At 46.2% G+C, this 13,779-nt stretch overlaps 1 protein-coding gene across 1 annotated transcript in view; it reads right to left on the bottom strand.

Annotated features, from left to right (window-relative positions):
• The window catches only part of LOC100558629 (MOB-like protein phocein), a 41,551-nt gene that overhangs the window by 8,175 nt on the left and 19,597 nt on the right, over positions 1-13,779 (bottom strand). Inside the window, exon 1 of the mRNA XM_003226993.4 lies at positions 5,177-5,502. Within this exon, the coding sequence (XP_003227041.1) occupies positions 5,177-5,236 (60 nt within the window). The 5' untranslated portion in view covers positions 5,237-5,502. Of the gene's footprint in view, positions 1-5,176 lie in introns of the transcript that reaches the window.

The following is a 13,779-nucleotide window of genomic DNA, read 5'->3' on the forward strand; positions in this document are numbered from 1 at the left end:
CCCTCTGGGGAGATGGTGGCGGGGTACAAAAATAAAATTATTATTATTATTATTATTATTATTATTATTATTATTATTATTATTATTATTATTGTGGGTGCATTTGTAAATGAAAAGCCTTTTGGACTAATAGGACAAATCCTACTATTTCTGCCCAATTATGTTAACTGTATTAGTTGAATATGGAATCTAGTGATGGAAGTTATTGCCAATGCAGCATTAGACAAACAACACTAATAGCAGTACATGCTGAATCAGAGACTGATAACCTTACAATGCCAGGCCATGACAGCAATGTGCCACCATACTAAACAGAACATATTGATTTTATCTAATTTTGGCAGTGAAGTAGGTTAAGGCCTGATAATACCTGGATTGGAGATCTCCAGGTAATACCAAGGATTCCAGGCAGGAATAGGAAAGAATCATACCTGAAACAATGAAGCACTTCTGCCAATCACAGTTGCCAATACTGGTCTAGATGGACTAATGGTCTGACTAGATATAAGGCAACTTCCAATCCATTCATTTATATTGATGTCGTAGTTTTTGTTATCCTACCCTACACATTTTTAAGCAAAGGGGAGCAGGGGGATACTGGACAGGTATCTGTATTATTCTTTTTCTTTTTCTTTTTACTAAGGGGCAAAAAATAAGAAGTTCATTATGCTGATTCTGAGAAACATATTCTAGGGATTTGCAGCTATAAAACTTCCACTACACTCCAATATGTACTTATGGTCTAAATATACAATTATCTGGGATAAAGTCTCATAGATACCAGAGGAAATTACCCAACAATATATATACACAGAAGTGGTTTAGTACAATGCAAACCTATGCATTTTGAACTGAGGAATATGTTCTGTTAATAGGGATTTTTCCAAACAGAAGGTTTGGGGCTGCAACAAAAAGTAAGTTTCTAACATCTGGCTTTTTGTGATGTGCATGATTACTCTGTATGCAAAACTTCTGGTTAAATAAAAATTTTAAGAACTACATCAAAAATAATTAAATTTCTTTATCAAATGGCAGTCTTTTATTATCACCTTTTAAACTGATGGCCTGCACTAAATTTTACAACGTGTTTAAATCAAATAATAGGCTCAAATAGTTTTGTAATCAAAATTGCAAGGATATATGCATGCACATTACACAACTGAACATGCACCCACACCCATTTTATCTCAGCAGGTATATCTCCTAAAGCTATTTTATGAGGATGACTCATCATTCTTTTCAGCTGGAAAAAAATCCTGTTGCAGAAAAGAGCAAACACATAGATCAATAGAGCAGCCATTAAAAAGAACTAGCTACAGCCTGCTTATCTTCTAGACTCTCTTTTACAGGAAAGCACCTATCTATATGGTTTTAACAATCAGATAAATAACCTAAAATAACAACACATGTCAGAATTGCATATTCAGAAATGGGAGAGAGAAAGTCTTCAACTTCTTGTTTTATTTTGAAAAGTTACTCACAGAATTTGGTGTGACTCCTCTTAATTATAGAAAACAGGTTTACTGTCAGTATCCATCTCACTCCAATGACATCACTTTTCTCCCAAACAATTAGATAAATACTGTTACTGTAAAGCCACTAAACCTGAACAATACAGGATAGACCAATAAAGCTGGTCACCACCCTGCAACTCCACCCTTCCTTTTGTAAATACGCAACACTATTGCCATTCATCCTACAGCAACACTCCAAAAGCACATTGGCTCTGAACCATCACCAAACTCTGCTTTACACCGAACATTGCAAACCTCTCTTTCTCAAACCGAGGGTGATGGGAGTAGTCCTCATAACATATTTTGAGGGAACCAAATTAGAAAAGTCTGCTACCAGTTCTTCGCATCCACATTCCAATCTATTCCCAAAATATGTGGGTATGTGTATGTGCCTTCAAGTCACCTGTCAACTTACAGGGACACCATGAATTGTATAGGGCATCCTTAGGCAAGAAATACTCAGAGGTGGGTTTACCAGTTCTTTTGTTTGAAATATAACTGGCAGCATCCAGGTATGTACCAGCACTGATCTTGCTTTAGTTTCCATAATCAGATGGGATCTGGCATATTTAGGGTACCTCAAAACATATTGCCCTCACTTACTTTCACCATGATTGATTTCAATATCCATCTTTTATACTGTGCACACAGAGAGAGATAATTCTGAATATTTTTTACATTTCCCCCACAAAATATGTGCACTTACTAGGATTAAAGATTTCCACAGCAATGCATTGAAATTACAAGATAAACTTCTATGTGAGGATTGCAACTCTGAGCTTCAATTATGCAGGCGCTATTGTGCAGCAATGATGATTTGTACACTTTACACAAAATGTAAATATAGTATTTTTAAACTTTGGTTCAATCATTTTAAAAACATTCTTCAATTCCATCCCAAATCACAATTTGTTAATTCATTACTGCAACGTTTATTTTCTCTAGTCTTCAAATAACCGCACAGCTACTATTAGCTGTTGAAAGGTGTATACATTGTGGGGACACACAGTATATTGTTCTTAACAGACTGGTTTTTATTTATGGCACAACTCTATAAATGAGAGGCCACCAAGACAGCCTGCAATTAACAGGCCTGTGTTAGGCCTCAGGTCTGCGACTTCCTAGGTGGAGTTGATCCACCTGGGATATGGCCTTACTCTTTTTCTACAGCCTTCCACCTTCCCAAGCCTTTTCTATTGAGTCCTCTCTGTGCTTTCTGTCTTTTCTAGTGAGTCCTCTCATAATATATCCAAAGTAGGGCAAGCTCAGTTTAGTCATCTTGGCTCAGAGGGAAAAGTTCAGGCTTGATTTGGTCTGGGACCCATTGATTTTGTCTTTTTATTCATAGAACGCTTTCCCAGCTCCACAATCAAATGGATTGATTTTCTTTGTGTCAGCATTGCTGTATGCATGCGTGTGCGCGCGTTTCTGTGCGTGCAAGCACATGTATATGTGTGTACATATGTACATAGGTGTGTATGTATATGTATATAGGTGCATGTGTGTATATGTATATATATGCGTGTATATATGTGTGTGTATGTGATATATATCTCCTATTTACTTGAATCTAATGCTCACCTTTTTTGGCTAAATTACCTTGCTGAAATTATGATGCGCATTAGATTCAAGATTTACTGTATTTTTACCCCGTTCTATCTCAACCCCAAAGGGAACTCAGAGCAGCTTCCAAATTGGCAATAATTCAATGCCACATTAACATACAAACATACAAAATTACAATATACATTGAGCACTAAAATCATGAAAATTATAAAACCCTAACATAGAAATTGCATCCACTTTGTAGTTGTGTATAGCCCTGTACTACTCTCCAAACGCTTGGTTCCATAGCCAGGTTTTAAACTTTCTTTCTAAAGGACAGTAGAGAGGGGGTGATCTAATGTAGCTAGGGAGGGAATTCCACAACCGAGGGACCACCACTGAGAAGACCCTGTCCCTTGCCCCTGCCAGCCGCGCCTGTGAGGAAGGCGGGACCGAGTGCGGGGCCTCCTCAGAAGATCTCTGCACTCCGACTGGTTCATAGGGGGAGATACGTTTGAACAAGTAAGCTGGACTAGACCCGGTTAGGGCTTTATAGGCTAAAGCCAGCACTTTGAATTGTGCTTGGTAGGATATTGGCAGCCAATGGAGCTGACGCAGCAAGGGGTTTGTATGTTCCATGTACACCGCTCTGATGAGCAGCCTGGCTGCCACTCATTGGATTACTTGAATCTTTTAAACAGTCTTCAAAGCCACATAAGAGGGTGTTGAAGTAATCTAATCGAGATGTAACAAGACCATGGATAACAGTGGCCAAGACTGGCTTCTTAAGGTACGGGTGCAACTGACGCACACTGCCGAAACCTGGGGTTCCAGGCTCAGTATGATGAATCCAGGAGAACTCCCAAGCTGCAAAACTGTGTCTTCAGGGGGAGTGTAACCCCATCCAGCACAAGCTATAACCCTATACCCTGTTCCACCTTACGACTGACCAGGAGTACCTCTGTCTTGTCTGGATTCAATTTCAATTTGTTCTCCCTCATCCAGATTGTCACAGCTGCCAGACACCGATTCAGGACCCGGACAGCCTCCTTAGCAGTAGGTGGAAAAGAGTGATAGTTGGATGTCATCTGCATACAGATGTTTGTGTGTATATGTGTGTGTGTGCGTCTGTGTGTGTGTATGTGTGCACAAGTATATAGATCAGTGGTTCTCAACCTGGGGAGTTTTCCAAAACAGGTATTTCAGACCAAAAAAACAATGAGGGCCAGCTAATCACCTCCCAACAAAGGATTCCCACAGACCAGCAGCAGCCAAACTTTGAAGCTGCAAGGCTATTCAATACTAATCATGGTATTAATTGCAAAATTCACACTTTCCTCAAACAGACAATAGTTCTTTCTCCCACCCAGGACGTCATTCCACAGATATATAAACCCCATTTGCCTAGTTTCCAACAGACTTCACAACCTCCTGCCATAGAGGTGGGTGAAACGTCATGAAAGAATGCTTCTGGAACATGGCCACACAGCCCGGAAAACTCACTGCAACCCAGTGATTCCAGCCATGAAAGCCTTCGACAACACATTATCATTATTATTATCCTGCATATTAGATATTTACATTACGATTCATAACAGTAGCAAAATTACAGTTATGAAATAACAACGAAAATAATTTTGTGGTTGGGGTCACAACAACACGAGGAACTGTGTTAAAGAGTCGCGGGCATTAGGAAGGTTGAGAACACTGATATAGATAGATTGATTGATACGGATGTGTATAAGGCCCATTCCACAGAGCTGAATAAAATCTCACATTATCTGCTTTGAACTGGAATATATGGCAGTGTGGACCTATCAGATAACCCAGTTCAAAGCACATATTGTGGGATTTTCTGCCTTGGTATTCTGGGTTATATGACTGTAGGGAAGGGCCCTATGGGAGGCTGTGTGTGTATGTGTATAGATAAATGTGTGAGTAGGCCTCTGTTCCCGCCCGCTCTCCTAGGACCTGGCTGGGAGTAAAGGAGAAAGAGAAACTAGGCCCGAAGCCTGCCTGCGTTTCTCCCTCCTCAGCCCGCCTTTCCCTCCCCGCTCTAGCCGGCGTCCCCACTTTCTCCAGAATCTCCGAGGGGCTCCTAAAGCCGAGGGCCTTACCTGGGCCTTGGTGCCCGGCCTGTTCCGCCTCAGCACAGCCGTCCCCTCCGCCATGACCATAGTGACAGCGAGCGGCGCCAGGACCCGGATGCGGCGGCGGCGGCGGCGCGCGGCGGCAGCAACAGCGACTACCAAGCGGAAGGGAGGATGAGGGGGGGGGGGGCACGCGCCCGAGACGACGACGACGTGAGACGAACTTCCCCCCAGAGGGGAGCCGGGAGGGGGGAGAGGCAGAACAGCCGGCGAGGACAGGAAGCCACGCGTCACCGTGACGTCAGGGCGGAGGAGGAGGCGCGAACACGGCTCACCCACTCCGAGGGAGGAGGGAGGGGGCGCAGTAGAACACAGCTACAAAAGGAAGGAGAGCTGGGACGGGCTCGTGACGTCAACGTCTGCGGAGGAGGAGAAGTGGGAGGGGCTCAGCTAGTTGGGACGGCTGGAGTGACAGCTCCTAATAAGCGCCAAAGGCTTCCAAGGCGAGAGTTAGCCGGCCCGGAGGCTTGAGCGTTGGACTCCGGCTCTGGAGACCAGGTTCGAATCCCGCCTCCGACCATATATAGAATCATAGAGTTGGAAGAGACCTCATGAACCTACCTTCCTGCCAAGAAAGCAGGAAATCTTTGCATTCAAAGCAAAGCACCCCCGACAGATGGCCATCCATCAAGCCTCTACTTAAAAGCTTCCAGAAGAAGGAGCCTCCACCACAGTCCGGGGCAGAAAGTTCCACTGCCGAACAGCTCTCACAGTGAGGAAGTTCTTCCTAATGTTCAGGTGGAATTTCCTTGGCTGGGGGATCCTCATGACTCACAGCAACCCAGTGATTCTGGCTGCTAAAGACTTCAACAACTCAAGAGAGTTCCACTGGTGAACAGCTCTAAGTGAGGAATTTCTTCCTCATGTTCAGGTGGAATCTCCTTTCCTGTAATTTGAAGGCCTTGTTCTGCGTCCTAGTTTCCAGGGCAGCAGAAAACAAGCTTGCTCCATCCTCTCTATAACTTCCCCTCACATATTTGTACATGGCTATCATGTCTCCTCTCAGCCTTCTCTTCTGCAGGCTAAACATGCCCAGTTCTTTAATCCACTCCTCATAGGGCTTGTTCTCCAGACCCTTTTTAGTCGCCCTCCTCTGAACACATTCCAGCATGTCAACATCTCCCTTAAATTGCGGTGCCCAGAATTGGACACAGTATGATTTCAGCATCTTCATCAAACTAGAGAGAAAATCAACTTAAAGTTTGGTTTCTGCCTCCTGCAGAATTCTGGGGTTTGTAGTTTAGTGAGGCTGTCAAAGCCTCCTCCTAAACTACAAACCCCAGAATTCTGCAGGAGGCAGAAACCGGATTTTAAGTTGATTTTTCTCTCTACTGTGTTGAGGCCCCAGGTGTGGTCTGACCAAGGCAGAATAGTGGGGTAGCAGGACTTCCCTGGATCTAGACACTAGACTCCTATTGATGCAGGCCAAAATCCTGTTGGCTTTTTTAGCTGCCGCATCACATTGCTGGTTCATATTTAACTTCTTATCCACGAGGACTCCAAGATCCCTTTCACACGTACTGCTGTAGAGCCAGGCGTTTCCCATTCTGTATCTTTGCATTTCATTTTTTCCGCCTCTGTGCATTTATCCCTGTTGAACTTAATTTTTTTAGTTTCGGCCAAGTCACACATAGGGGCCTTCCACACAGCCATATAACTCAGAATATCAAAACAGAATATCCCACAGTAACTTTTTTCAACTGGGTTATCTGAGTCCACACTGCCATATAGTCCGGTTCAAAGAAGATAATATGGGATTTCCTGTCTTGATATTCTGGAATATAGATCTGTGTGGAAGGGGCCTAAGAAACACAAATCCCCTGAAATGGGGGATGAGGAACCCCGGAGAAAGAAAAACATTGAACTTTGTTCTTTACACTTTGGCCCCTTCTACACTACCATATTATCAACTGGATTATATGAGTCCACACTGCCGTATAATCCAGTTCACATCAGATAATCTGGATTTTATATGGCCGTGTAGGCCCCTTCTACAGAACTGTATAAAATCCAGATTATCTGCTTTCAACTGGATTACATGGCAGTATGGACTCAGATAATCCAGTTCAAAGCAGGTAATTTGGATTACCTGCCTTGATATTCTGCATTGCATGGCAGTGTAGAAGGGCCCATAGAAGGGGCATTGGTCATGATAGGATTTATGGAAGGGGACACTATTTATTTTGGAATACAGAATTGCTGTTTTGAAATATGGAATTTGTAAAATGGCTTGTCAGAATGTGAAATTCCTTTTTACCTTGAAGGAGAGTGTGTGTCTTTATTTTGTCTTTATTATAATGTGGTATGCAAAAACTGGAATTAGGCCCCTTCCACACAGCTGTATAAAATCCACATTATCTGGATTAGATGGCAATGTGGATTTAGATAATCTGGTTCAAAGCAGATAATGTGGATTATCTGCCTCGATGTTCTGGATTATATATGGCTGTGTGGCAGGGCCCTTGGAGTGCAGCTGCATTTAAACCTGATGCCTTTGGACCTCTGGACAATTTAGGCCTATTCCGCACTGCTCTATATATCATCTGCTCTACATAATCCCAGATTATCTGTTTATTCCAGATTATTTTGGAGCCCCCGGAGGCGCGGGGTGTTAAAGCACTGATCTGCTGAACTTGTGGACCGAAAGGTCGCAGGTTCGAATCCTGGGAGCAGAGTGAGCGCCCGCTGATAACCCCAGCTTCTGCCAACCTAGCAGTTCAAAAACATGCACATGTGAGTAGATCAATAGGTACCGCTCCGGCAGGAAGGTAACGGCGCTCCTGTGATGACTCATGGGCCTTGTAGTCCTGTTCATGACAGTGTGATGCCTGATGAAGAAGAAAACTTGGGTTTTTTACCTTCCCAGTCAGAACTGGAATCTTCTCAGCAAGATCTTTCCCAGGCAGATCTGGGAACCTTGCACCTGCAAGAAAGTTGTGCCCCAGAAGTATGTCAAACAAACCCTGAGCCTACATCTCCTGTGTTCTCTCGCCATGAATTTTGTAAACAACAGAGAGGTTTGGAAGCAGCCTCGCGCAGGAGTGCTAGAATAACAGCTAAGAATTTAGCCAATTAAGCCTGCTTTTCGTGAGAATCTTTAAGGAGTCAAACATCTGGCCTCAGAGTTTAGCTTTCGTTTCTGGTTCCCAGAGAACTGCTTCGGCGGGAAAGTTAGACTCTATATAGGTGTTTTACCCGCGAAGTAACTTTGCGGAGTCAATTCGTCAGCCTCCGGAGCGAGTTGTGTCTGGACAGCGCGCTCCGTTTCAAGCCTCGTTCCTGCTCAAGCCTTGTCCTTGTTTCCAGCCTTCGCTCCTGTTTTCCAGCCTTTGTTTACCTACGGACCTTGCCTTGTTTCCCAGGACTAAACCTTGCCTTGTTTCACGGATTTTACCAAGTTATTCCACGGACCTTGTTCTTGTTCCTTGCTACCTTGTTCCACGATTCAAGCCTTGTTTCAAGTATCAAGTTATTTCCTAGCCTTGCTCAAGTTCATGGACTAAAGGACCTTGCCATCTCCCCTCACTTTGCCTGGCAAAGTGAGCGTTTCGGTTATTGGATTACAACTTTGGACCTTAATATTTCATATTGGACATTGCTTTTTTGGACTAATTTTGACCTTTCCTGAAAGGTCTAATTCTGGACTATTTTCTACACTTGTTTTTATTAACTTTATATATTCCTTCAATAAAGATATTAGATAGATTCTGGCCTCTGTGTATGGTTATTGGTGCCTTGCAGCCTGGGTCCTGACAGTTTGACTCCGCCACCTTAAGCACCAATTAACCTCGGCCAGTATGTCTACCGGAGCCGGACCTGGACCGGGCGGCCAGCCGATTACCTACACCATCGACAAGGATGAGGTGGACCGAATCCGTGATAAGCTCAATGCACAGGATGGGGAAATAAAGGGTTTGAAGGAACGCGGAATCCGTCTTCCGGCCATGGCGTTGCCAACCAAGTTTACTGGAGAAGCTTCTAAGGTTCATGTTTTCCGTCGCCAATGTCAAGCTTATCTAGAGGCCCGTGCTGCCGAGTTTCCCCAAGAAGACATCAAAGTGGCGTGGGTCTACAGTCTTCTAGACGGGCCAGCGGCCAACTGGGCGACGGCACTGTTCGACCAAGCCTCTCCACACCTAAGATCAGCGCAACGCTTCTTGGACCACCTTAAGGAGACTTGGGGAATCGAGGACAATTTGGAGGCAGCCGGTCACAAACTCCGCCGCCTCTTCCAAGGAGACAGACCCATGTCTCAGTACATAGCCGAGTTCCGAGTGCTGGCCCACAACACCGGCTGGAATGATGTAGCCCTTAGAGGACAATTCCGGGAGGGTCTCAACATCGAAATGCTGGAGGAAATCTCCAAGGTGGATCCTCCCCAGACCCTCGAAGCACTCATTGATCAATGTTTACGGGCTGAAGTCATGATTGCCAACAGGAAACAGTGGGTTCGAGGCCAGAGCGGTAGAGCTGGGGCAAAACCCCCCGCTCCCGCCAGCGTTCAGCCACGTCCAGTGTGGAGACCCCCACCACCAACCCCATACCCCAGGGGAAGCGAGGAGGTACCGATGCAGTTGGGCAACGTGCGTCCCAGACTAGATGCCGCCGAGAAGGCCCGTCGTCAACGCTTAAACCTCTGTTGGTACTGCGGGAACGGGGGCCACTTCGCCAGAGAGTGCCCAGCCAAAGGGAAGCCCGCCGCCCGTCTTGCGGCGGCGTCCTCCACGGAGACGAAGGCGTCTGAGGCGGCTGGCACACAGCCGGCGGGGGAAGCCAACGACCGGGCGTAGAGAGGCTCGCCAACCCGGTCAAAAAACCCATTCAAGAGCCGCTTCAAGGTACTGCCAAAACCATTGCCTCGTAGCCAAGGTCTGCCATACCACAGACACCGAGCCCATTATCACCTTGCCAAAGAAGTACTCCGAGTATTGGGATGTATTCAATGAAAAAGAAGCCGAGAGACTACCCCCACATAGACCTTATGACTGTGCCATTGACTTGGTGGAGGGGGCCCCGATCCCACGAGGGCATCTCTACTCCCTGACTGAACCGGAGCAAGAAGCTCTCAGGGAGTTCATAGAGACAAACCTTCGCAAGGGATTCATCAGACCCTCTCAATCCCCAGCCGCCTCCCCGGTGATGTTTGTGAAAAAGAAGTCAGGAGACTTACGCTTGGTGGTGGACTATAGAGCATTGAACAATATCACAAAGCGAAACAGCTATCCCCTGCCTTTAATCTCAGACCTTCTAGACCGACTCCGAGGAGCCAAGGTCTACACCAAGCTGGATCTTCGGGGGGCTTATAATCTAGTTCGCATCAGAGAAGGGGACGAGTGGAAGACCGCCTTCCAGACTAAATTCGGATTATTTGAGTCCCGAGTTATGAATTATGGATTATGCGGAGCTCCCGCAACGTTCCAGCATTTTGTCAATGACATCTTTCAGGATTATCTAGATCGGTTCTTGATAATCTACCTCGACGATTTTTTGGTGTTTTCTAGATCACAATCAGAACATGAGAACCACGTCAAAATGGTGTTACAACGATTGCGGGATCATGGGCTCTATGCCAAGCTGGAAAAATGCGCTTTTGATCTACAAGAGGTAGATTTCCTGGGGTACCGCATCTCGCCTCTAGGGCTCTCCATGGACCTGGCAAAGGTTTCAGCAGTATTGGAATGGCGGGCGCCAACCAACAAGAAAGAGGTGCAGCGTTTCTTGGGGTTCGCGAACTATTACCGCAAGTTCATTCCAGATTTTGCCCGCTGGTCTGACCCAATCACCAGCTGCATCCGTGGGAAACAGCCCTTCCGCTGGACAGATCAAGCAGAGAAAGGGTTCCAGCAACTAAAGAAATTATTCACGTCCCAGCCAATTCTTCAGCACCCAGATCCTGAAACCCTTTTTGTTGTGCAAGCAGACGCCTCTGATGTGGCAATTGGGGCTGTACTCCTACAACCGGTGGGAGATCACCTTCATCCTTGTGCCTTTTATTCCCGTCAACTAACAGCACCAGAGAGAAATTACACCATCTGGGAAAAGGAACTATTGGCCATAAAGGCAGCCTTTGAAACTTGGAGACATTGGCTAGAAGGGGCCAAATTTCCCATTGAAGTCCATACTGATCATCGGAATCTAGAGCATCTAAGAACCGCCCGCAAACTAAATCAGAGGCAACAACGTTGGGCTTTATTCTTTGAACGTTTTAACTTCCAGATTCATTATGTAACCCCAGCTCAAACCAAGCAAGCAGACGCCCTGTCACGTAAACCGGAATACGCTGCAGGACGCAAGGAGACCTTTGAATCCCAACTATTACAACCCGAGAACTTTGCCACGCTCACAGTGGGGAACACCAAATCCACTCTCATTGATTCAACTTCTCCTACTCTTGGACCCCTCTGTGCTCAAGAAATCAGGGCTAGTCAGCAAGCAGATGCCTGGGCGCAAGACCAACTCCGTCAAGGATTGCAATTTCCCTTCTCACTTAAGGATGGACTGCTTTGCTATAGAAATCATGTTTATATCCCACCAGGGCAGGGCAGGGAAAAAGCACTTCGTCTGTGTCATGACTGCAAGCCAGCAGGGCATTTCGGACTATTTAAAACCATGCATTTGATCCTAAGAGATTTCTGGTGGCCCAAGATCCGCAAGGATGTGGAAAAATATGTCAACACCTGCCCAGTATGCCAGCGCTCCAAGACAAGACGGGAGAAGCCCTCAGGGCTTCTGCATCCCCTTCCTACTCCATCTCGCCCATGGGAAATAATCTCTGCGGATTTTATCACTGACCTACCACCTTCCTGTGGATTCACCACGATCCTAGTGGTGGTGGACCTTTTCACCAAGTTAGCCCATTTCATTCCCTGTGAAGGCCTTCCCACGGCCAAAGAGACGGCAGATCTATTCCTCCAACATGTTTTCAGATTACATGGATTGCCCAAGAGTCTGGTCACAGACCGTGGATCTCAATTCACCTCTCGTTTCTGGAAGGCACTACAAAAACTATTGGGTATAGACTCTCGTTTATCTTCAGCTCATCATCCTCAAACAGATGGGCAAACGGAGCGCACCAATGCCACTTTGGAACAGTACCTTCGCTGTTATGTAAACTACCAACAGGATAATTGGGCTTCCCTGTTACCACTGTCGGAGTTTGCCTACAACAATGGAGTTCAAGCTTCTACAAAAGAAACGCCGTTCTTTGCAAACTACGGCTTCCATCCACGTTTCTTTCCCCCTGTCATTGAAACTTCAGAAGTCCCCGCAGCAGAGGATTGGCTGCAGGAACTCACAGCGGTGCAACAACTTTTGCTCCAACAACTAGACCAAGCCAAGGAGGACTATAAACGTCACGCGGACAAACATCGCCAACCGGGCCCCGAAATCAAGGTAGGAGATCGGGTTTTTCTGTCCACTCGCTTTTTGCCCTCCCATCGCCCTTGCCGGAAGTTAGATGCCCGTTTCATTGGCCCCTATCCTGTGGTGGCGCAATTAAACCCCGTGACTTTCAAACTCCAACTTCCGCGTTCAATGCGCATTCACCCAGTGTTTCACCGCTCCCTGCTCCTTCCGGCGGATGATGTGCGTCCTGATACAGACCAACCGGCCCCCCCTCCTGTTTTGATGAATGGGGAGGAGGAGTTCGAGGTTGAGGACATTTTGGATTCTCGCTTTCACCGCCGCCGCCTGCAATATCTCATTGACTGGGTGGGTTTTGGCCCTGAGGAACGCTCTTGGGAAGACGCCTCCACAGTCCATGCTCCTGATCTGACCCGTCGCTTTCATCAGACCTATCCCGCCAAGCCACGACCTCACGCCTTGGGGAGAGAGTCCCAGTTTGGGAGGGGGCTTGAGGAGGGGGATAGTGTGATGACTCATGGGCCTTGTAGTCCTGTTCATGACAGTGTGATGCCTGATGAAGAAGAAAACTTGGGTTTTTTACCTTCCCAGTCAGAACTGGAATCTTCTCAGCAAGATCTTTCCCAGGCAGATCTGGGAACCTTGCACCTGCAAGAAAGTTGTGCCCCAGAAGTATGTCAAACAAACCCTGAGCCTACATCTCCTGTGTTCTCTCGCCATGAATTTTGTAAACAACAGAGAGGTTTGGAAGCAGCCTCGCGCAGGAGTGCTAGAATAACAGCTAAGAATTTAGCCAATTAAGCCTGCTTTTCGTGAGAATCTTTAAGGAGTCAAACATCTGGCCTCAGAGTTTAGCTTTCGTTTCTGGTTCCCAGAGAACTGCTTCGGCGGGAAAGTTAGACTCTATATAGGTGTTTTACCCGCGAAGTAACTTTGCGGAGTCAATTCGTCAGCCTCCGGAGCGAGTTGTGTCTGGACAGCGCGCTCCGTTTCAAGCCTCGTTCCTGCTCAAGCCTTGTCCTTGTTTCCAGCCTTCGCTCCTGTTTTCCAGCCTTTGTTTACCTACGGACCTTGCCTTGTTTCCCAGGACTAAACCTTGCCTTGTTTCACGGATTTTACCAAGTTATTCCACGGACCTTGTTCTTGTTCCTTGCTACCTTGTTCCACGATTCAAGCCTTGTTTCAAGTATCAAGTTATTTCCTAGCCT

The sequence above is a fragment of the Anolis carolinensis genome, chromosome 1, assembly GCF_035594765.1.
Source record: "Anolis carolinensis isolate JA03-04 chromosome 1, rAnoCar3.1.pri, whole genome shotgun sequence".
NCBI lineage: Eukaryota > Metazoa > Chordata > Lepidosauria > Squamata > Dactyloidae > Anolis > Anolis carolinensis.